General features: G+C 48.5%; 1 protein-coding gene across 1 annotated transcript in view; it reads right to left on the reverse strand.

The window, feature by feature from the left end:
- Positions 1 to 23,170, reverse strand: part of DNAH10 (dynein axonemal heavy chain 10) — a 55,556-nt gene that overhangs the window by 5,849 nt on the left and 26,537 nt on the right. The window contains exons 38-71 of the mRNA XM_072983075.2: positions 23,001 to 23,119; positions 22,407 to 22,565; positions 21,653 to 21,788; positions 20,772 to 20,891; positions 20,317 to 20,451; positions 19,545 to 19,761; positions 18,976 to 19,095; positions 18,170 to 18,315; positions 17,673 to 17,825; positions 16,707 to 16,967; positions 15,934 to 16,106; positions 15,436 to 15,529; positions 14,746 to 14,913; positions 13,685 to 13,873; positions 13,066 to 13,237; positions 12,273 to 12,476; positions 12,095 to 12,175; positions 11,303 to 11,500; positions 10,715 to 10,876; positions 9,925 to 10,099; positions 9,137 to 9,318; positions 8,404 to 8,540; positions 7,377 to 7,594; positions 6,723 to 6,944; positions 5,971 to 6,118; positions 5,343 to 5,622; positions 4,938 to 5,167; positions 4,102 to 4,375; positions 3,566 to 3,670; positions 2,940 to 3,094; positions 2,532 to 2,686; positions 2,184 to 2,367; positions 1,468 to 1,668; positions 609 to 818 (exon numbers count right to left, since the gene is read on the reverse strand). Coding sequence (XP_072839176.2) covers positions 609 to 818; positions 1,468 to 1,668; positions 2,184 to 2,367; positions 2,532 to 2,686; positions 2,940 to 3,094; positions 3,566 to 3,670; positions 4,102 to 4,375; positions 4,938 to 5,167; positions 5,343 to 5,622; positions 5,971 to 6,118; positions 6,723 to 6,944; positions 7,377 to 7,594; positions 8,404 to 8,540; positions 9,137 to 9,318; positions 9,925 to 10,099; positions 10,715 to 10,876; positions 11,303 to 11,500; positions 12,095 to 12,175; positions 12,273 to 12,476; positions 13,066 to 13,237; positions 13,685 to 13,873; positions 14,746 to 14,913; positions 15,436 to 15,529; positions 15,934 to 16,106; positions 16,707 to 16,967; positions 17,673 to 17,825; positions 18,170 to 18,315; positions 18,976 to 19,095; positions 19,545 to 19,761; positions 20,317 to 20,451; positions 20,772 to 20,891; positions 21,653 to 21,788; positions 22,407 to 22,565; positions 23,001 to 23,119 — 5,883 coding nt within the window. The remainder of the gene's footprint in view (positions 1 to 608; positions 819 to 1,467; positions 1,669 to 2,183; positions 2,368 to 2,531; positions 2,687 to 2,939; positions 3,095 to 3,565; positions 3,671 to 4,101; positions 4,376 to 4,937; positions 5,168 to 5,342; positions 5,623 to 5,970; positions 6,119 to 6,722; positions 6,945 to 7,376; positions 7,595 to 8,403; positions 8,541 to 9,136; positions 9,319 to 9,924; positions 10,100 to 10,714; positions 10,877 to 11,302; positions 11,501 to 12,094; positions 12,176 to 12,272; positions 12,477 to 13,065; positions 13,238 to 13,684; positions 13,874 to 14,745; positions 14,914 to 15,435; positions 15,530 to 15,933; positions 16,107 to 16,706; positions 16,968 to 17,672; positions 17,826 to 18,169; positions 18,316 to 18,975; positions 19,096 to 19,544; positions 19,762 to 20,316; positions 20,452 to 20,771; positions 20,892 to 21,652; positions 21,789 to 22,406; positions 22,566 to 23,000; positions 23,120 to 23,170) is intronic.

The raw sequence follows: 23,170 nt of genomic DNA on the forward strand, positions 1-23,170 counted from the left end.
GCCAAATAAAAAAGTTTACAGATGAGTCCCTCTGATCCTGTCTCAGCTGAGCCTTTGATGAACCCTCAACCCCATTGCCTCCCAGTTGTTTCTCGGCAGTCATTTGGCCTGCCTGTTGAGACACCACCACCCACCCACCCACCCGGTCCCTTTGCTCTGTTGGGACCATCCTTGGACTCCTCCTTTCCCAGAACGGTATTCCTCAAAGAGGTGTTGACTTGCTCAGGAAACACTTAAAAGAATTCTGAAGAATTAATCCGGAATAGCTGAAGGCCTACGAACGCCCTTACAAGAAAGCCCTATGTGTTTTTGGTGGGGCTTACTGCCAGGCACGCATCTATAGGATTGCAGCACACACTGCCTTTGTGGCCTGTGGCAATCCTGCAGTCAGAGACGATGTTGTTTTTAAAAACCTTGCAATGTATCTAGAAAAGTGTCATTTCTAACAACACAGAAACCCTGAGAGCAGGTGGATCCAGAAATCTGCCACGAGCCCCACAGGAATGGTCTCGAGCATCTGGGGTGTAAATCTTGGGGTGGGGTGCCAATCCTCATCACAAACACAGCCGATGGGGATGTTCTCCCCGAAGCATCAGCCAAATTCTCACCTGGAAGTCAGATTCGTTGAAGTCATAAGGCACGTTCCAGCCAATCTTCCCAAACTTCCTTCTCTCCTGAACCACAGCGTGGAAAAACGCTAAAACATAGACCAAGGACTTGAAAGCTGGGTGAGGGCACTGGTCCAGCGCTTCGTGCGAGATTTTGAAGTAAGTGGCTCTCATGTTCAGTTTCAGCCCGTTGGGAGGCTCAGTGACGACCTGACGGGATCAGAGAGAAAGATAAACATTGCGCAGGTGTATCCACTTCCTGACCCTCCTCTTCCTCTAGTCTTATATAGAAGGACAGTTAGGACTCCTGAAAAGTTATTTAAAGGACATTCTGCTGTTCCAACATCTGTTTGGCAATATGATTAGGTTTACGGGAGGGATTTGCAGGAGGAGAACCAAAGTCGCTGTTGAAAGATCATTAGCGGAGCTTCTCCCAGCTTGAGATTTAAAAATAATCAGCTTAGCTTGCTTGCGGTAAATGCTTCAAGACTTAGGAAGCAGCTGGATTCTGTTATGCTGTCAGGTAGTCTCTCTTCCCCCACCCCCACCCACCCCCGACACGGAGGCCCAGTCCCTCACCCCAGGCATCTGCTCCACTTTCTCCAGCACAGGTGGGGATGATGGGGAAATGGAGATGCCAACGTATTGCTAGGAATTTGGATGACCAAATCCTCCCTTCACCACCACACACATGAACATGAGGAATATATTGGCGTGCAATCATAAGTCAAGGGACATCAATGCTGCATGCAGCCCCCAAGGGCATTTTTGTGTCCTCCCCCTCCCCCCAAACTGCTGAGATTTGATGCCCATGGTAGGAATATATATTCCTTCCCATGCCATTCCGTTCTAGTCTTACCTTTAGAGATTTCTGGAGTATCCCAATGGGGAATCCCTTTGTCGGGTCTGTGGTCAACCACAAGCGGAAATCCGGGTGGGGCTTCACGATCCTCTCCAGGGCCTTTTCCAGATCAATCAGCCATTTCACCAAGAGGTGACAATTCTGTAACATTAGCCACTGCCCACGGGCCACGGCGTTGTCTAGCAGCTGCAGAGCAACCTAGAAAAGAGGAAGCGGGGCCCCGTTAAGTGGTTGACTTGGGCTAAAGGAAATTCTCCACCCAAAGAGAGTTTTGATGCAGAAATCCACCTGGAACCAAGCATGCTGGGTAGCCAGTTCATTCATTTTATGGACCTACAAAATAATCCCTCTGAGGCTGGCTGGAGAGCCCATGAGTCAGGTCTCTGGCTGCAAAGCTAGAGGTGGAGAGTTCGATTTCAGAAGAAGAGCCAGCTTGGGGAGTCTTGGGCCAGCTGCGAAGTCCCTGGGCACCCTCTAGAGGAAGGGAAAGGTAAACCTCTTCTAAGCACTCTCTACCTAGAAGACCCTGAAAAGCGTGGTCGTAAGTCAGAACTGACTTGGCAGCACATGAGGATGATCATGAAGATAATCCCTAAAGAACGATGCATGGGGTTCAGAAGCACACCTGCGTGATCCTAATAAGCCCACTGAGTTTATGGGGCCGTCCCTCTCCCTGAAGGTCGGCCAAGGGGCATGGCTCTGGACGACAGTACCTTCTCTTGCCCTTGTCCCATGGCTAGGAATTTCAGCCGATTCCCTCCGAAGCCCGTTCGGTCAGCCAGCTTCATGAGGTCGCTGGCAGGGTCGGAGCCAGGACTCAGAATGAAAACGATGGGCGAGTGAGGAGTGCTTTGCTCAAAAATAGCTTCGAAGCTGATCACAGGAGGCTGGACGTATCTGGGGAGCAGAGGAAGGGGGAAACGTGATGGAGTGATTAAAAAAGGGAGGGTGACAAGGTGAAGACTAAAATTGGCTTGCCCTGAGGAGGACGACATATCACTCAGACCTCCTCCTGAAAACGCATCCTGTTTAAAAACAGGGGAGGAAAAAGCGCCACCTACTTCACGCCCATTGTGAGAGTAACGTAGTCAGTCACCGCACGATAGACCCGGTCTACTCGGAAGCAACGTAAAAGCAGAAGCTTCTGGAAGTTGGTGAGGCTGCCCTTGTAGTGCATGGGAAACGGGACTTGTTCCGGAGCATCAATATCATACCACTGCGGAGAAAAGGCTAGGAGTCATGTCAGTTTTCAGCAAGTCCTTGATGTAGCTTCTAAGGAGGAGAAAATTACGAGCAGTTTGCTCATTTTTCTGCTTCCTCCTCCATGAAGCCCCATCGGGTTACCCCTAAATCTGGCCCGATTTTATGTTGTCATTAACTTGGGCCAAAGCTCCAGATTGAGAGCTTTGTACTGCCCTCTTCATAATTAAGAACATAATTAAGCGTTTGCGGGGGAGAATTTTGCTCACCTCTTTCCACTCCTCTGGTTGATTCTCCACGTCATCTGGAAGAGATCCAAACTGCTCCAGAAAAAGTTCAGCAATGCGGATCACGTCTTCCCAGCCTTGATCCGGAAGCCAAGAACACGGCTTCTTTCGGGGGCTCTTCTCCAATGAAATGTTGCCTAGAGTCAGGGCAGATAATGGGAGCCTGAGAATCCATGCACGTAAAGACAAGTTTTAGAAAAAATTAAGAACAGCAAAGGCATTCATTTGGGGCGGGGGGGGGGGGGAGAAAACGATCTTCTTGTCACCACGTAAGGAAATGACAACCCCAAATTAAGGAAACATCAGATCGATTGATATAGTAATTACAACAGAGTTAACTCCAAATAAGCTAGAATTAATCAGAGGGTCTTTTCAATGGCAGGAGTCTTATAAACTGCTACAGAAAACTAAGGAAACTGCAGCTTTGACATTTAAGGCACTTGTGCATTAAAAGTCTATTTTACAAAGCGTGGAGTACCATATTGAAGGATAGCAAAAAGGAAAAAAAGGAAGAAAGTCAGCCTAACAAACAGATGGAAACATTGATAGGTGGAACTAAAACACAGGCAGCTTCTCAATCTGCCAATATTTGGAAATCATTCAGCTACCTTTTAAAAAGAAATCCAGTTCATCCTGAGGGACTTTGCGATCGGCCTGTTCAATCTTGATTGTCATGTTAAAGGAGAAGAGTAACTTGTGCTTCTCAAACAAGCCTGTGAAGGAAAACACAGCGGCCTTCGTTATGAGATCTCACAAATGCGGTAAAGAGTTCTCCTCCTCCCCAGATTTGATCCAACGCAAAATACAGCACAATGGGTTGGCTACTGAATTCTAGGATCTGGGAAACTGACGAGGGGAGTCCAGGGGGAGGGAACGATCCACCACTTCTGAGAACTCTCTCCCTGGAAAACCCTGGAAAGAGTCACTATCAATTGGAACTGACTTGATGGCACACCATGATTACTTATTATGCCGCATTCTAAAGCAGGGTTATGGGAGGATCGCTACGCGCTTAGGGGCGAGAAGGATGTCTCCATGAAAAACGAGGGGAATACGGATGACCGCTCTTTCTGGGTGTGCGTACGGGCTCTTTGGAAGAGACTCCGCTCTCTTGTTTCCACGTGTCGCTTCGTGCGGCACCAACCTGTGCAGCCGTAATTATAAACGTTGAACGTCAGCGTGTCCATGATGTTTCTCAGCCGTTTCGCAAGAATGGTGTCGGGCATCGATTTCCGAAGAGAGAGCCCAAAGACGTCCAAGAACGCAGCCAATGAGTACTGGTACATGGAGTTGACGAGGGCCATCTCTGACAGCACGAAGAACAAAATGGCGCCCCTCCTGGCCGCCGGACGGTAGCCGTCTCGCAGCTTGTCAATGTCTATGGCTGTTTTCTCGGCTAGTTTGAGTTTCTCCGAGACCTGGCGGCACAAGAGATGTCTTCCTTTCAATGGGTCACTGTGAGAAGCGTAATTATTCTGAGAACATCTGACCAAGGGTGGCTATTCTGAAAGTCAGGCTTAATGAATGGAGGTGGGCTTTTTAAAATCTTAATTGTGACCACGTTTACTCCATGTACTTGGGGTGAGCAAACGATTCGCATTGTGCTCTGCAGACCGGGCACCGCAGGTACCGTCCTTACTCTCAGGAAAGGTCCTACAACCCCTTCCGCTTCAACCCGCCCAGAGACCTTTGGGTAGGGTGAGCAGTGTAGAAGTTAAATGAATGAATGAATGAATGAATGAATGAATGAATGAATGAATGAATGAATGAATGAATGAATGAATGAATGAATGAATGAATGAATGAATGAAGGGTTACAAAAAGCAAATAAACGCCTTTAAAGGCTTCTGCTCCTCTGGTGTGGAGGGAACGAAGACAAAGCTTATCTATCTATCTATATAAAATACATTGGGAGCGACGGAATCTGTTGCCAGCATGCAGGCACGGGAAAATCTCCCAGGGCCAAAGAACGGCTCCCACCTCATTCGCTTTGGACTTCGTCTCCTCCAGGGTATGGACCAGGTCTACGTTGTCCAGCATGTTCCCGGTGGACGTGGCCAGCTCACGGAGCAGGGAATCCTCCAGGTCTTTCAGGAGATTTTTGTTCTCGCTTGTCTCCTGGATAAGATGTTCCCTCTGCTCTTCCAGTTCCCGTCTTTCGAATCCGACGATAACGCTGAGCAGCTGGTCTTCCAAGCCCTTCAGGGTAACTGGAGGAAGGGATCATTAACAAATACAACATCAGGGGGAGCGTCTAACGTTGCCTTCCGGTCTCAGGTCTGGGGGTGTTCTTTTCCGAAATGGTACAATTGGTAACAGCTCGTGATCTCTTTACAGGAGGGGAGAGGAAAAAGGACCGTTTGCGAGCCTCGTGAATTCGCTCACCTGTGTAGTTGATGACCATGGCTTTGCCAAATACGGACGGTGAATATTTCGGATTCGCCAGCTTGGTGTTCAGGTACAGCCTGAAATTGGCATCGTAGTCCACTTCTTTGTCACCGAGAATGATGAAAGCGCGACCCTGGGCGATCTTGACGTTCTTTTCCAAGACGTTATCAATCACAGGGTCAATGTATTCATCAACATCATGGAACAAGAAAGGGTTCCCGTATTTTATCGCCATTTCCAGCTGCTTGAGGAAATCAGGATCATTGAAGGAAGCCATCTGGAGGAGAAAAGAGGCCCGGATATGAGAACAGTCCCAGCCGCTAAAGAGGCAAATGCTGCTCTCCATTTACCAGGTCCTGTTTCAGTACAGTTAGAATTAGCACCTTAATTCAATCTATATAATTATTTTAAAACCAACAAAAACCCCAATATCCTCTGTAACTGCACATCCTCCTGTTGTTTCTTTTGAAATAAAGCACAGGCAAACCCAAAATCTTGCTGTCTTGTCATGACACTGCAATTTACTGGAAAAAACAACAACATGAGGTTTTATTCTGTTGGATTTCCACTCCTAAAGAGAGGTTTATGTTATAAGAAAAAGAAAACAAAAAAAAGTTAACTTTACCCTAAGGTTATTTTTTTCTTCTTTCCTCTTTATCCAGTTTAAGGCTTGCTGCTGGGGGTCGATGCACAAGGGGAAGCGGCTCGCTCGGGTCGTGAGGATGCCGTTCTGAACGGAGAGCTCGTCCGGAGGCAGGCCCTGAGACCCCCACCTGGAAAGAGAACAGTCAGAGGGGAAACCGGGCTGTTTCAGCCTGGCAAAAGAGAGAACCCGCCTCTTTCGTGGGAGCCTCTGGAGTCCGAAAAAGGAGATCAAGGGGGGGGACAACAACAAGTATGTGTGAAAGCGTTGTGTTCCACAAACAGAGTTAGGGGCGATGTTTGTGCAGGGACAGAACTGTGAAAGTGGACCTGAGCAAAGCATAGTAAAATTCCTTTTTTGGACTATAGCTCTCAGAATCCCCTATGCTTTGGGATTCTGGAAAATGTCATCATCGTCGTCATCTTAGAACTTCAGAGCAGTAAGGGACCCTATAGAGATTATCCAATCCAGCCCCTGTCCATGAGGCACAAGTGGGGGATCAAACTCCCAACCTCTGGCTCCACAGGCGAATGCCCAACCCACTGAGCTATCCAGCAGTTCTATTTTTATCGTCCAAAACAAGTAACCATCCCCAGATCTGTGCTGGAGGCTGGGCTACCGACTGCCCATAGAGCAAAGAGGGGTCTGGGCCTTGTTTGCGGAGCCAGAGAATATACGGTAAGGGAACCTCCGTGGATTTTAAGACCAGGGGCAGCGGAGGCAAGAGGGCCTACCGACTTATCTCAACATCATCGGTCAGCAGATTTTCCAGCCGGAAAGGCTGGCTGAGAGGAATCTCCCGGGACCGGATATCTTCTTGCCAGGCTTCCTTGATCATTTCGTCCCGGAACTCCCAGGTGAAGGCCCCTTCGTAGCTCAGGAAGGCCGCACAGAGCAGACAGTCTCCGAGCAGCTTCACTTGACGCCGCTTCAGCTCCTCCAGGTCGTTCAGCCACCTGGTCAGAAACAAAAACAAAACAAAACAAAAACTCACAAAAGCACAGGAGACATGACAGGATGCCCATCTTCATGAGGACAGGGCGGACGGGGTGGGGACGGTCACAGCATGAGTTTTTCTCGCTGCCCCTCAATTGCAAACCAGCCCCCTTTGCTTGGCGATTGGTTTCCAGGACATTCTTCAATGGCGAGTCCGACGGCTCAGACAACCCGAAGACGGGATCGTGTCTTTCATACAATAAGACACAACTGCAGGTCTAAGGACAGGCTGTCTCTAATGAATATGTTCATCAGACATCTCTGATAAGCAATTCATTAAGAGATTCATGACAATTTTTTTTTCAATAGAGTTGGCTCCTCTCTAATGTTCACCACAGATCTTCGATATAAAACTTCAGCGCTATCTATAATGCACTTCATTTTATTCTTGCCTAATATTTTCTGATCCCAAGCCCGAGATGAGTTTGTCGGCGGCGATCAGCCGTCGCTCCATAATCTCCGCTTCTTCCTGGAGCTGCTGCTTCTCCCGGATGGCCGCCTCGTACTTGTCTCCCAGCGCTTTCAGCTCGTTCTGGATGGTGGTCAGCTCGTTCTGGATCTTCTCCAGCTCCCGCTTGCTCAGGAAAAAATTCCGCTCCAGCCGGGCCACCTGCGCAGAGGACAGACACCGCTCAGATGACCATGGCTTCCACACAAGCACAAGCACACACACACACACCGCTGCCATGGCGGGTTCACCGATACCAACCCTCTTGCAACCATTCCAGCTGCTTGCTGGAGGGGGGAATGCAGGACAGAGAGTTTGCTCCCCCTCAAGCCACATTCAACTGGAAGACAGCAGTTCTGCCAAGCGAAACAGACTCTCTACTGCTGAAAGAGCACTGTAACTGCAGAGTACTTCGAGGTTGCAGGAACTTGCTTCCCAAACACAGGGATGGCTACCTTCTCTCCTAACACCTTGGTGTGGCCGCAGAAGCTGCTCTTAGATTCGGAAGAGAAAATGCAGTTACCTGCCCCACCCCATGGCTCTCAGCCATGCTGGGAAATGGATCAGGCCCCAGTGGGTCATCTCAGCCCTGCCGTTTCTGTCTGGCCTCTTTGGGCCCCCCCAGAGGACCTCTCTCTCTGTCTTCCCCATGACACTGCTATTCCTTGGTGGTACAAAAGCTTCAACTGCTCCTGTGGCTTGAGAGACCGGCGCAAAGCGCTTTGGATGAAACCCCCCGAGAACCTCTCCAGAATTAAATCCAATGTTTATGCTGAAAAGGTGCCTCCCCCTTGGCTTTCAACCACAGTTAGGGTCGGGGGGGGAATGTGTCAGAGCCCATCCCACCCCACCCCAAGCAAAGACACAGGAACCTCAGAACGCACAACTCCTCGGTCACATCTATTCAGGGCCTTGCGGTGTCCATGTTTCACTCCCACTGTCTTCCCCCACCACCACCAACGCCCCAGTACCTTCTCCCTCTTCGGCTTGACTTCCTTCGCCACATCACAGTAGCTCATGACGGCATCCACAAATTTCAGCATCCCCAGGCCTGCTCTGCTGACAACCTCCATCTCTTCAAAGGTGGTGTTCAGGTTCTTGAGCAGTCCTCCAAACAAACAGAAGTGTTAGTTTGAAACATAAAACGTGTTCCAGAGAGAAAAGCTAACGGGCTTCGGTGTCATCTTCTGCTCCCTGATGTTGCATCTGGGAGGAGACAGCCTGGGTAGGACAGGATTTGATATTCAGCCTTCTCTCTCTAGACCTCCTCCATCAGGTCGCTGGGGTTTGGGGGGCCTGGTGGTGGGGAGGTGTGTGTCTGTGGGAGGAAAATGCTTAGGAACCGCAAGGAGGGGAAGAAAGGGAGAGGGAGAGACGAGCCAAGGAAGCATCCATTCGTTGGGCGTCCCGGCTAAACAATCCCTTCGTTTTCCTATCAGGCAATCTTACCACCAACGTCTCCTATGAGATGAATGTAACCTTGAAGACAATTAAGCCGGGCCTCCCCTGTCTTGCGAACTCCATCTTGGAAAATTACTTGATTACCCCTACAGTTTGGAAACAGGAGGTCCCATGCCCTGCTCTATAACAGAATCCCTGGGCCGGGGATGGGGTTGGGGGGGAGAGAGATGATGGTGTTTGCATTATAAACGGGAAAGGGCTCAACGCCCAGAGCACCACCAGCCCTGCTGCTGATCGATTTACCTCGGACGGATTTCACTTGGGCCTGGGTAATGCTATCAAAATCGATTTCCATGAGGGAACGCAGGAAGTTGGCTTCTGACATCATCCCTTTGGCCGTCTTCCAGTTCAGTTCTTTGTAGCCTCTCATGATAAGGATGCACTCGCAGACCGTCTGGACCTGCTTCGGGGGCTTAGCGAAGGATCTAGGAGTTGAAAAACACGTCGATATCAGGAGCCCACAAGAGCCGACGTTCTCAGACGCTGCTCTGCACCAAACGCAGAACTTTTTTTGGGGGGGGAGGTCCCTCGCTTTGTATGTCTTGCCATTTTTTAAAATTCTGAACAAACTGGATTCCCGTTTCCACATTTGACACTAATCGCACCGGGAGAGAGCTGCTTTTCAGGATTTGATCAGCAGCCCCTGTCAGCTCTCTTACAGACTTTCTTTCTCCCCCCCCCAATCCTTGGAACATGAAGTGTCGAATTCCCTCGTTACAACGACACTGAACTCAAGCGGCTGGAAATGGGTCACAGAGGAGCTCACGTCGGCCTCTTGAGAAAGAGAACACAGATTAACAGCTGAGGCCCACCTTGCGTGCCGCTCTGGGGCCATCCCCAGTTTCTGCTGAGGGGAAGGGACGAGCCGGATCAATGCCCGGGGGGCACCGTAATAGCTTAGATGAGGATTAACAAAGGGAAAACTCAATCAAGATTGTGGGGAAGGATGGGTTATCCAAACACATCTGCGGTCCTCATCCCATTCTGGAAGGAGCCCCGTTCCCCGTGATGACCAGCTCCGGCTTCGATACCTGATCTCGGTGACGTCGGACTTGTCCAACTTCTGGAGCTCCAGTTTGGCTGCCTCCAGAATGGGCATGGCTTCCGCCAGGGCTGTCTCCGCGTCCCTCTTCTCCACGGCAATGATTTTGTTCTGCTCTTCTATTTCATTGGCTTTTTCTTCCGCCAGTTTCTTCTTCTCCTCCGCTGCAGGGGTGGGAGAAGAGCCACGTCTCAGCTTGATCCCCCCCCCCCCCCCAGAATGGACATCAGCTTGGCCGGTGCCTAATGTGGCTACGGTCCTGGCGGAAAGACTTTTGTACAAAAGGAGCCTGGCCAAGGCTAGATAGAGGGTGGCGCCTGGTGAATTATGGGATGGCGTTTCTGTTCAGGCTCACGTCAACCTGCTCCGCAAGCCCCTGAAGCAGCACATCATTAAAAACAAAGTGCGTAAAGAAAACTATGGTGAAACAACACGATTTCAGTGTTTTTTAAAAGAAAAAGAAAAAACGGCTCAGGAGGTAAACCGAAAGAACCGGAGTCCTAGTTTCCCTTTGCAGAAATACCATATTTCAAGTGGCCATTTATAAGGAAAAAGTTGTATGGAACAGGATCCCTACAACCCGCTCAACACACAAATAATTTCTAGGATTGTTTAGGACGTGCCAAGGCATAAAAGTAAATGAAACTGGGCCACCCGCTGAACTACCCCTGAGATCTCAGAAAGCTCTCCTATCCCATTGCTGGATCCGACCCCCCCCCCCGGCTGAGTTTGGGGGCCTGGACGGCCGAACAGCAAAGAAGGCGAGGAGGGACACCCACCGATGGCTGTGTTTGTTGCAATCTCCTGAAGCAAGGCTTCACACGCGGCTGATTTTTCCGCCAACACGACCCTTTGCTCAGCAAGCTTCAGGTTAAGCTCATCAAGCTGAATGGTGGCTTCTTTCAGCTTGTCCAGCCCTCCCTCCAAGCGTTTGCACTGGGCTGCGGGAAAAGAAAAGCAGAGAAGCCCTTGTAATGGAAGGGAGCTGCTCCGCACCTTTGTTTCCGAGAGAAGGGCATCGCTCTCTTGGCTGCATGTGGCTTCATGGCAGACGTGGTCTTGTCCGCATCAAAGCAAAGCCTTACCAACCTCAGAAGGCTGGAAGGCTGAGTGAACCTTGAGTTGGCTGCCTGGGATGGAACCCAACTTGTGAGCAGAGTTTTGGCTGCAGGACTGCAGTTGAACCTCTGCGCCACGAGGCTCCTACTCCAGTCCCTAACTGTGCGTGATATGCCAGTGAGGCCACCAATGAGGAAATGTGACCCTCTACAGCAAAATAAATAAATAAAATAATGTTTAAAAATGGGAACGGCCGATTTGCACGATGTGATTCGCCAGTAGCAAGATCTACTCAAAATCCACGTTACCCAAAATGAACTGATTCTTCTCATCCAACAGCTTGGAATAGGTGTTAATGAAATCGAGAAAGTTCTTTGGCGTGACGTAGTTGCTCCGCCTGAGCTTCTGGAGAAATTTTTTGCTGTAGATTCCCACAGAGTCATGGACCGTGACAATGTGTTCGATGACAGCCTCTGTGTTTTCTGATGGAATCAGCGGGTTGTTCCCTAGCAAAGAGATTGGGGGGGGGGATAATCAAAGCATTGAAGGCCTGCTGAACAGCATCCAAAGGACAATACTCCAGTGTAGAAACACAGCAGAGAAAGATTCGGGTTCAAAGGCGCCCATCTTGGCATCTATAACATAATATAAATTCACTCTGAGAATTTAAGCGATATTCTTTTCTATTCCATCTAAAAGGTGTATTTGGTCAAGACTCCCACGAGCGTCTCCAACCCAGGCTGTGATCCCCGTGAGCGGAGGTGGATAAAGCGAGCGAGAGAGAAGGCATCTTAATTATTCTCTCCCGAGCAATTTCATGTCTCCAGAATCCACCCACTCTGCTATTCTTGTCTGCCTAAGGAGGACAATAACCCTCACGGGTCTGAAAGCTCTGGGAGGAGAGGAATGGGAAACGGATCCGCTGAGATCTAAGTCGTCTCTTCTGCTCCACCTCTCTCGCAAATGGAGCCTGCAGCTGGGATCCTCGGCGGAAACAAATGTCGTCACAGGTCGTTTAAAGGCTCACACTGACCTTCGTGAAAGCCAGGTGCTCCTGGCGCCTACATTTCAAGAATGCTCTATAAATGCTCTATACGTACCTAAAAAGAACTTGGCCACTGCATACAGGGCCTGGGGTGGCCAAGGCAGGAACCAATCAATTCCAGTGTTGTTGACCAGACCTATAAAGGGAGGTTATAAAAAGGTGTTTGAAAAAGTGAATATCGATTTAATCTTATCTACGAAAAGCGTAGCTGGAGAAATGGGTTTGTTTGGTACCTGGAAAATTCCGACAGCGTGTCCTCAGCGTCTCCCCAACCGGGGACATCCCGAGGACGATGTGGAGGTTGTTGGCGCTCTTGTTCACAAAGTACTGCCAGAGGCTTTCTTTGGCCGGCGCAATTCCGAGTTTCATGGCTTCGTTTGTGATCTGACTTAAAATATTGTCTCTCTCGTCATCTGCGAAAAGGGCTGGAACGATTCCTGTTTAAAGAACGCCAGAAGGAGAAGCGTCAGGTTTGCGGCTTCGCTCAAAGGACAATCCCTGACCGCAGAAACAGCCCGGCCGATGTGTCTTTCCTAAACAGGTCTTTCCTGAACACGCCTCCTGGCTACTGGGAACGCAGAGAAACGTTGCTGCTCAAATCTTTCCAGTGCGCAGGGATTCTCCCTTAAAATGCACCATGCACGCCAGCCCTTTTGGGTGGGCATGGCGCATTTGATCATTCCAGAGGTGGGAAATGATACTTCTCAGACTCCCACGCTAGAGGCCTTCAAGAGAAAATGATGGGCCAACCACCGGCCAGATCTGCTTGGATTGGGTTTCCTGCCTTGAGCCGGGGTTGGACTTGATGGCCTTCGGGGCCCCCTTCTGACCCCATGATTCTAACATCACGCAAAAACCTAAGGGTAACGTGACCCATCTAAGGATAATTCCTTATTTCTTCATCCTATACAACCAGACGGTTCTTCTTCAATAGGAGTGTTCCTACGTCTAGCAAGACGTTGGGCTAAACAACCTACAAGTCTTTAAAGAATCCGGAACCAAGACCGGACGTGCTTCTCAGCTTACCTGATGTCAGCATGTTGTTGATGAGTTCCAGGAACCCTTCTTCTGCCACGTGAGCGTCAGTGAACAGGAAGATCATGACTTTGTTCTCAATCCCGAGCTTGGTATATAAAGTCTTGAGGTCTTCCCGGAAATTGTTCTCTCCGTATCCTCGGCTCAGAACTATTTCAAAGATCTAAACATAAAGTACCAACTTAGGTGTGTGTGTTTTATTTCATCTCAGGACAATCCCTACATTGCATTTCAGTGAGAACAGGCCCACAGTATCAACTGCTCTGTTCAAAGTCAACACTTGAGTGAATTCAATGGGTCTACTCTAGACAGAAGATTGGATTTCGGCTCTCTAATCTGAACCGCTGGAGAGCTTTAAGTCTCTGGCTACGGAGCCAGAGGCTGGAAGTTCGATTCCCCGTTGGGCCTCTTTGACAGGGAGCTGGACCTGATGAACTATCGGGGTCCCTTCCACCCTCTGCAATTCTCAGATTTAAGATCTGCAAGGTTGGGGCAGGGTTATCTTTCTGGACTGTAAGTTCCTTCCTTTTCGGGAAGAAAGGTCTAAGCGAGTCTGAGCCTCCCTAAATGAATCGAGGGAGAAAGGTAAGCAAGCGGACAACACCCTGACCTCACATCCAGCTGTGTAGGCCGCTAATCTCGCCAGGGACTGCTTCCCAGAGCCGCCAACACCAACGAGCAGAGCGTGACCCCGATCCATCCTTATGATGCGATGCACCCGGGTTAAATGCTCTAAAGCATCGTCAAACAACACCAAGTTCATTTTAGTGTTCAGCTCATTGTACTCTTCGAGAATTTCCTGCAAAAGAGATGGGGGGAGGGAGAAATGTGGTTTGCAGAAGGGACCGAAAGGAAGGCCAGAATTTTCTCACTTTGCAAACAGGAGAAAGACGAGCTGTTTCCTCTTAACAGCAGTACTTGAAGTGGTGGTCTGTACAGCCCCACAAGCGAAGTCTTACCCCTATAACCAAGCTTCATACAGGAAATGTCTAGAGAAAAACGAGAGTGATGCAGCGGACCAAGGCCCACCTCCTCTGCCCACATGTGCCGCTCAGTTCCAGCGGTTTTTGTAAACATGAGATTTGCTTTTAGTTTTAAAGTCTCTGAAAAGAAACACAGGTGATTGTCTGAAGAAACAGATGGGGGGTGCATCTTTTTCAAGGTTGAAGTTAAAAGCTTAGCTTAGGGCCAGTCAGATGCTGGGGAAACTGCCTATTCTCACCCCTCTACTCATTTTCCTCCCGCAGTGCGATTTCTTCAAACCAACTAGCCTGAGCCATCAGACTTGCAAATTAAGACTACTTTCCAGGAACCAATCCCAAAACGAGACACGCTCCCCTGCAAGGGTTAAGCGAAAGCAGGCGCCGTGACATTTTACAGCACTCTGTGACACGTCAGTGCGCACAATGTGCTCACCCCATCCCTTAGTCTGGTCTTTACTAAGCTAGAAGCCGAGAACCCAATCAGTGGTCCCTTGCTGGAGGACGCAGGGAACTGAAATATTGTTTCTCCAGGCTCTGTCTGAATCGAAAGAGCCGTCTGGCTGAAAACAACAGATTGGGGAAATAGCTGGGATTACTACAGCCCAATTTCTTTTCAGGTGGAACTTTCAAGTTTCTGTGATGACAACTGACCCCCCCACACGCCCCCCCAACCGATTCAGTTCTAGACCTGAAAGAGAGCTTTGGCCGCATCGTAGTCCTGGATGTCTTCGTAAACGCGAGGTTCACTTTCGTTCAGGGCCATCCTGAAGTCGCCAAAGAGAATCGGGTCCCGCATGACGTACTCCACATCGTCCTTGAAATTATCTTCTATTAAGGCCTGTATATGACCTTGGACCTTGTGACAGGCGAAGGAAAAAAAGGCAGGCCTTATAAAATACACACGTGAAGTGCTTGGATTCCGCAGTCCAGAAAAATCATTTGTAGTTACACTTATTCTTGCATAAGCCAAGGATTCATAGAAGACAAAAAAGAAGCAAAAAGCCATCAATCGAACCAATTACAGTAGGGCCCCCGTATCCATGGGGGAATCTGTTTCAAGTCCTCCCCGCAGATGCTGAAAAATGTGGATATTAGGGAATATTAGGGATATTAGAATAGCAAATGCTATACAGTACATAGCATGGTCTCTGGTTCCCTCTAGTGGCCCATTCTGGTAACTTCATGATTAAATATACACATAGGTTGGGTGTTTTTTTCTTTTAATATTTTCAGGCTGTGGATAAGTGAATCAGTGGATACGGATCCCACGGACAAGGGGGTTCTACTGTATTTTAAAACAGAGTGAAACGGACAGAAACATTGGCTTCCATGCATCCGAGGAATAGTAAGTTACCCAGAGTAAAAGACAAGGACTAACCAGAGCTTTGTCTACTTCGTTGATCAGTCTGTCATGAAAAACTCGCAGGCACTCGTTCCTCCAGACCCTCACCATCTGCGTGACGGTTTGGAACCTGGCGTGAAACAGAAAGGAGGCGAACCTCAGCAAACTGGGCCAAGGAAGTTCTGTCGCCTTCATAAATGCAAGAGTTTGTAATCCATTTCCTCTCCACAAAATCAAGATTGCTTCCATAAGGTTACTTCCACTCAATGCCATCGTTCTGCTTTCCTCCTTAGTGTTCTGTTTTGTTTTTATTTTTATTTTTTTGAATTATAAAAAGCAAAAAGAGATGGAAGCCGTGGGAAAACATCAGAACGAGCTATAAATTAAAGACAAAAGAATCTGAGCCTCCAGTAAAAACCTACTGTAGAAGCCCCTGGAATTGGGAAGAACTTCAGTGCTGGCATGCTCCAGTAAGAAGCAGAATTGGGAATACGATCACCAAGCGGGCAAAGAACCAGAAGCCGAAACACTCACCGTTCTGGCGTTGTCTGAACTAATCCGTTGTAAACCCTGGACAGGTCCCGCAGGTTGAAAATGTAATGGAATTTGGAAGGTGTTGGAGGTAAGTCCCGGACGATCATCTGATAGAGGGCTAGCGTACAGGTGGTCATCTTGTCCACCATGGCCACAATGGCTTCTTGGAAAGTCTAGAAACACAAGAATGGGGAGTGGGGGGGGAGGCATTTCTAGTGCCCAAAATGTTCTGCTTGAAACTTATTTTTGCTTGCGGTGTCGCCCATCACAAACAATCCTATATAGGTAAGACTCTGCCACAGAGAGGCCTTCACGGGGAACTCTTAACATGCTCAGTGATAAGTTCTACCCCTGATCCACAGTTCTCTTTTTTAAACCCTGTGGTTTTATGAAAATATTCTAGAGAAAGGATTCTCTCCACCTTCCGGGTTGTCAGTAGGATTCAAAGTTGCTAATGGACTTGGCCTTCCAATTGGTAATGAGTTTTAGGGAGAGGCTTATATGAAAGATTCCAAAAGGCAATTTTTGACACAGAGTGCGATTTAAATCTTTCGAGAACGGTCTCTTCCTTTGCAAGAGTTTTCTTTAGAAACCACTGAAAACAATTTTTTTAAAAATGTTTAAAAGGAGAGAGATCTGTATCAATAACAGATGACAAAGTAGAAGATGAGATTCTGCGCTGTTTTTCTAAAAAAAATGAGCCTTCAGATTCTGCGCAGTCCTGTCAACAATTCCATAACCCACCTCTTTTTTGTGCAAATCGTTCCACTTACCGACGTGTGCCCTCTCAAGATGGAAGCGTAAATCAAGTGCAAGGACACCTCGGAAGGAAAAGGAACGTTGAACACACTGAAGAGGGAGATGTAGCGAGGGTCGACTTCGTTCCGTCCGCCTCCGGCCTTGCCCATGGCTGCCACGAAGCCGAGGTCTCGGAGGTATTTGCAGTTCATCTCCTTGCCCCGATCGTACAGCGCGCCTTTCTCTAAGAGCAGCTTGAGCAATGCGATCGGCTGCTGAGTCCCATATTCGTCCACCTTTGGGCCACACAGAGATAAAAACACTTAGAGGGGAGAGAGAGGAGCTGCTGAGCCTTGATCTCAGGCCGGACATTCCTTTGCAATGGCTACTAACTGCGTTCATAAAAGAGCAGCTCCCCGAGCTGCCAATCTGCTTCCAGGCGTAATTCAAAGCGCTGGATCTAACCCTATGCAGCCCTAAGTGGCTTAGGTCCAGGCTATCCCAAAGGAGAGCTACCCCACATTTCCAAGGTGCCCTTGGTGAGGGACCTGGGAGACGGGCCTTCTCGGGGGCTGCTCCTTTAGACTCTGGAACTCCCTCCCACTGGAGGCCCGCCAGGCCCCCGTCTTGGCTGTCCTTCAACAGGCCAAGACCTTTCCCTCCAGGCAGCTTTCCCTCCGGGACCAGCTGCCTAAAAAAGGGGTTTTTTAAATGGAGTGCTTTGAATGTGTTTTGGCGTTGCTTCTGTTTCTTTCAGTTTGGAACAAACCAAAGAGCCCCCTTGTGGTCACCTGTTCTACTTGTGAGGTGACTGTTGTGGGAAACAGGATGCTTGACGAACAGAGGCCTCGACCTGATCCAGAGCAACAATCCTTACATTCTGAAGTTCCTGGCCTGTCAATAAACCCTCGCTGCTCCCCTTCGGCTGTGCGGCTCTCACACCACGAGGAACGCACTCCCACCTTTTCTGGGTTTCCCTTGCAGACCGTCTGACTCCTTACCCTGGGCATGTTCATATCATCCATGAAGACCAGCAGGCGCTTTCCCATAGGGGGCCCGTAGGTCTCTTTGGTCCGTTTCTCCACATTTGCTTCTAAGTTCCTTTGAATATCCATAGAAGTGGTGCGAGAGGAGAAATTAATGATCAGCAGCACCTGAAATAAGAAAAGGAAACAGGGCCGTTCTGCCACGAAGGCTTCCGCCAAGGGGTTCCACCAGATTTAAGCAGCACCCGGCACTCAGCCAAGGCTGCAATGGATGAAAGGGATCTGAGTGCAGGATGATGCACCGAAAGATTTGTGCCCCGTCTATATTTCTGCCTAATCCATCTACGGAGATGGCATTTCCTACTAATCAGGAGCTAAACCGAGCCTTATGCTCCTAGGGAAGCACTGCTCTTCTCGCAGAAGACAAGTCCTCCCTCAACACAGACAATCCAGGAGGGAAAAAGAGAAACAAAGCCAACACAAATATTACCACGTAGCCTCTACAGCCTTACGTTTGTGTCTGGGTTCAGTTTTCTGAGAAAATTTTGCGTGGTCGCCGTCTTGGAGGTCCCCGATTCGCCAACGAGCACAACCGGATGTTTGATCTTGACCATCTTCTCCAGCAGCCAGGTGGTGCGGGTTGTGTCCACCGTGGGAACTAAAGGGGAGGTTTCGAATGATTTAGAATTCCAGCGTGAGCCATTCTGCCTAAACAGTCTGAGACGGAGAGACGTGTCAATGGGCACAGAATACACGCGTCCAACCGGCTGCAGAATTCAATTCACAGGGTCCCAGACAACACGGCCTCGGAGATACTGGCCTTCTCCATGCTCGAGTCTATGTGGGCCTCGTCCAAAAGGGAACAGAGCACTCAAACACTTCCCAGCTGCATCTACAAGCCTTTGTTTGTCCCAACATGCCTTGAAATCAATCTATCTGCAATTTCAGCTTTCCCTCCTACTGTAGCTAATTTATCCTCCGAGAGAGAAAAATAAGAACAGACTCAACAAAGCCCTTTTTAACTTGGGTACTTTTTCAGTCAATGGGAAGGATGCAGGGAGGAACACCTCTAGTGGAGAAGAATTCATAGGCCAATGTTTTGTAGAATGAAGAACACAGAAGTGGAATTTAAATCCAAACTGCCGTGATTTTTGCTGTTTGGATTTCAATGCCATCCATTAAACCCATCCTCTCACGTGTCCATTTAGCCATTCAGACCCACCACAACCTTTTAGATTAGAGGTTTGCGAGCTGTAATCGATTAATTGGTGTGGCTAATTGCCCCTGACAGATTAAGTCATGCTTAATTCATGCTTACCCAGGATGTCAATAAATCTCACTTCGGGGGAATGAACGTATTCAGGCACCAATTTACTCCAAGGCACCCACTTTTTCATCTGCCCCTCGAAGTGGAAGTCAAATAAAGTTGGAAGCTGGCCTGAAGATTTAAAAAAAAAAAGACATAAAAGCAGAACTCACGATAGATTAGAAATAGGTCAAATAATTTTGTGGGTTTCAAAACAGAGAGCTGGAGTCTATGAATGCTTAGGCCAAATAAAACACATTAGTCTTAATGGTGCTGTATGATTCTCTGTTGCCATTCTGAATTAGACCCCTAATACTGCTTTTTCCACAGGTGATGTGCCCCCTTCTCCACTTGCCCTCTGGAAGGCTGCCTGTGTGTTAGAGCACGGATCCTGGCATCACATGGACAACTGTATTCCCCTTGCCGCCGCCCCCCTCCACTGAGGAAGAGGACGCAGTAAAAGAGCACAGGAGGGGTAGAAAGGCTGAGCATCTCCCCACCCAGTGATTCCAGCTGTCCAAGATGGATGAGGTCCCGTTCAAACACCCGTTGGGCCCCCAGAAAGGTGGAGCAAATCTCACCCGGCAGCTCTCCTGGTTTCGCAAGCGTCATTTCATCATTAACGGTCGACATAGAGGAGAGGCGTTTGATGAAGTCGTCGAATTTTGATCTCCCGGCGTCAAGAAGGCAAGCTCCTAAGGAAGAATATAAAGCTTCCAGGAAGTAGCACTCCAGCACGTCAGGGTCATCGGTCTCCACCTCCAGGAGAGCATCCAGCATCTTACTCAGCTGGGTCACCTGCCGAAAGAAAAATACAGAGCAAGAAGGTTAGCCTCTGCACAACAGATTCAGGAGCCTGGATGGCATTTCCCCGGATGTGTGATTAGTCAAGCAAGATTTCTTCAACTTTGGTGACCGTTCTGATAAGATTTCTGTAACTTTAGGGACAGCCGTGATCTTTAAAGACCCCACGCAGGGTGTACCAGATGAGGAGAGAGAAATATGTGACCTTCCACAGATCATGTGACAACAACTTTGAGGATCCCTAACCCCCAACTACGATGCCAAAGGCAGATAGGAAGTGCAATCCAAGAATATCTAGAGGGCCAGACATTTCCCAGACCTGTCCTAGACCGGGTTGGGTTGTTTCTTACTGTTAACGAAATCATGATACATGATTTGGGATCTGCTCTCCCATTTGACTTCTCCCTCTGTGTAAACCACAGTCACACACTAGGGCTGCTTCGACCTTTTGAAGCAGGGCTAGTACATCCTTCTCAACCCGATTCCCAGGCTTGAACTTCTTCTTCCCCGGCCCCGGTTTGGCTGATCAACAAAGCCAGCGTTTCTTACCATATTTAGGTCTGTCTGTGGGACGATGGTCTTCAGTTTCTCCCCCTGCCGCCCATCGACAATTCCTTCCACGATCATTTCGATCAGATAGGGGACGTACTTATCGAACAGCCTGTTCAGCAGCTGTTGTTCTTGCTGAGGAACGAGAAGAGAGCAAAATGATTCCAAACTTTAATTGCCCTGTCCTGTTTTTGCACGGGACCCATAAATGCTTCCTCCCTTACTGGTGAAAACAAAATGAAACGTGAAAAAGCAAAAAAAAAAAAAAAAAAAAAAAAAAGGCAAAAATGTGCTGGCACCTTAAAAGATTAACTTTTGTATTTTTTTTAATGTGCGCTTTCATGGCCAAGAACTTCCTCCTTTGGGACTGTGGCTCAATGTGTTTAAATAACAGAACAGAAATTAGTTACATGGATCATCTTGCACTCTTAAACAAGGACTCCTCTTTTTTTTACCTTACTCCTTTGGTTTGACCATTTCTCCCAATAAGGTCGGTACTTCAGATTCTTTGGGTCCACAAAGACCATCCCGCAGCGGGACACCGTAGCGGGTGAGGCATACTGCAAATCTCCAACCTAGAAAACAGAAGGTCTGCTGCTCAAGAGGTTCTGTGCTATCAGTCGGTCCTTCGAGACATTGAAGGACATTGCAAGAAAACAAAAAGAAACCACACACACACACACAAGAAAAACCTCTGTAGAGGTTCAGTTGCTTTGAAGGTGCTTCATGGCACAATGGCTAAATTGCAGTACTGCAGTCAAGACTCTCCTCGGGACCTGGGTTTGATCCCAACAGGCATAAGTAGATGACTAAAGGCTGACTCAGGCCAACCTTCTGAGGTCAGTAAACTGAGTACCCACTGGCTGGGGGGGGGGCAATGTGTTTCCTGTATAATTACATTGCAAACTGTTCAGAGAGTGCTTTAAAGCACTCTAGGGCAGTACAAAAGGAGCACGCTTTACTTTGCTTCGAAGCAGTCACAACGAGAATTGGTTGAAGCTCCTCCCAGGGCCGAGCACTGAATCATTTGCATAGCCCTGCCACCCAAGCAAGCAGGAAGAATCACGTGCGCTAAAGGGGAATGTTCAGAAGACAAGCAGGCCACGGTTCTAATGCCAGGACTAAGCAAGTTTGGCCCAACAAAGCTGATGGACAAACAACTGCCTGGACTCATCTCTAAGCTAATTTGAGGTCATCAGAGGGAAAACAGGATGTTTGAATGAGCAAAAATGAATGAATGAGTGAGTGAGTGAGTGGATGAATGAATGAATGAATGAATGAATGAATGAATGAATGAATGAAATTTGTTTCCAAAGTTTGTATGGAATTTCATTACCTCAAATAAGAGGGCACAGTGCGTCTGCAGCCTGATTCGCTCCCCGTTTGCCAAGGTCAACAGCTTGTTATCATCCATCACAGAATTCATGTTTTCTACCCAGAGAGCATCCACGTCTCCATCAAATAAGATGTATCTGTGCACACCGATAAAAAGGCACTTATACATGGCTCATCTTCAAAGCAATTTACATCTAGCTCGATTTTACCAGTACCTTTCCACGGGGCCGAAAGGACGTTATTGGGAGCATTAAAGAAAGGGACTTGGAAAGGGTGAAACAAATTCTATTGAAGAGTGAAAGTCGAATGCCTAAATCTGTCATCTTTTAATTATTCTCTCTCTTTTGTTAAGGAGCCCTGTGTCTGTTGTGGCATTTTTCAGGGACCTTCACTCCTCCTTGCCTTGTCTCACCCCCAAGTTTATTTTTCTGAAGAACAAGAGCGGTCACAAGCCCTTTACTGCATTCTTACAAAGTGTAACAGGAACACACACACACACCGGATGACGGGCAGACCGTGTTTGGTTGTGAGTGCCACATGAGGTTTTGGTTGTGGAGCCAGGAAATCAGCATCTTCTGCAAGTGCAGGGGGACGCACCCAGAGATACGAGAACCAAGAGGTCTAGCTCAAGGCTTAGGGGAGCACCTGTGTGACCCAAAGGTGGCGCACCCCTGCCTTAGGAGCTGCTTGGCCCACCCAAAGATGCTGCATAAGTCTCAGACTGAAAACCACCCACTGGCACTCCTAGGGATCACCTTCTCTCTTTTTTGTCGGTGGGCTTGTTGATTTCCCGGAAGATGTTGGACAAGACGCCGTCCGTCCAGTCTCGGGTGGTGGGGTCAAGGATGCCGTACAGCTCAATGACGCTCATGGCCTTGGGGTTCAGCGTGTAAAGCTTGGTCAGCAATCCCAGCCTGATTGGGCAACAGGAGGGAGGCCGTCAGGAAGGAAAAGAGTAAAAACAGAGAAAGGCTTCCCACAGCGACCCCTTGGGTGGCTCCAGAACATTCATGGAGGCCACAAAGAAGAAGTTAGAAATAACACATTTTGAAGCACAACGGCCAGAATCTCCCCGTCAGCCTGGCCAAAGTTTGTGCTTGTTGGTAGGGTATAGGAACCGTACTCCAAAAATGTAACTCCTTTCAAAGCTCTAGAAAGAAAGCTTGCAAGAAACACATTTGACTCCTAAAATGGAGGTTTCGGACTGCGGTTGAAATTAGGACTTAATTTCTCAGGATGGCCAAACGTATTGGGAGCCTGCCTAGGAATGTGGAGGGCATCTTCTCATCATCCTCCAGCATCATGGCCAAACTAGACTAAAGCTGCTCCTTGGCATGACCTGAACTCACTTGGTCTGGGCCTGGCACAAGGTGTTGATGACCACGGACTTCCCACCACCAGTTGGGCCAACGATCATGGTCGTATGGCGAGTCAACATCGTTTCGTACATCTGGACCACTTTATCCACCTGAAGAAGAAAACACTCAACATCAGCCACTTTTTCCCCAAAATGAACCAC

The sequence above is a fragment of the Pogona vitticeps genome, chromosome 14 (assembly GCF_051106095.1).
Source record: "Pogona vitticeps strain Pit_001003342236 chromosome 14, PviZW2.1, whole genome shotgun sequence".
In the NCBI taxonomy this organism is placed as follows: Eukaryota; Metazoa; Chordata; class Lepidosauria; order Squamata; family Agamidae; genus Pogona; species Pogona vitticeps.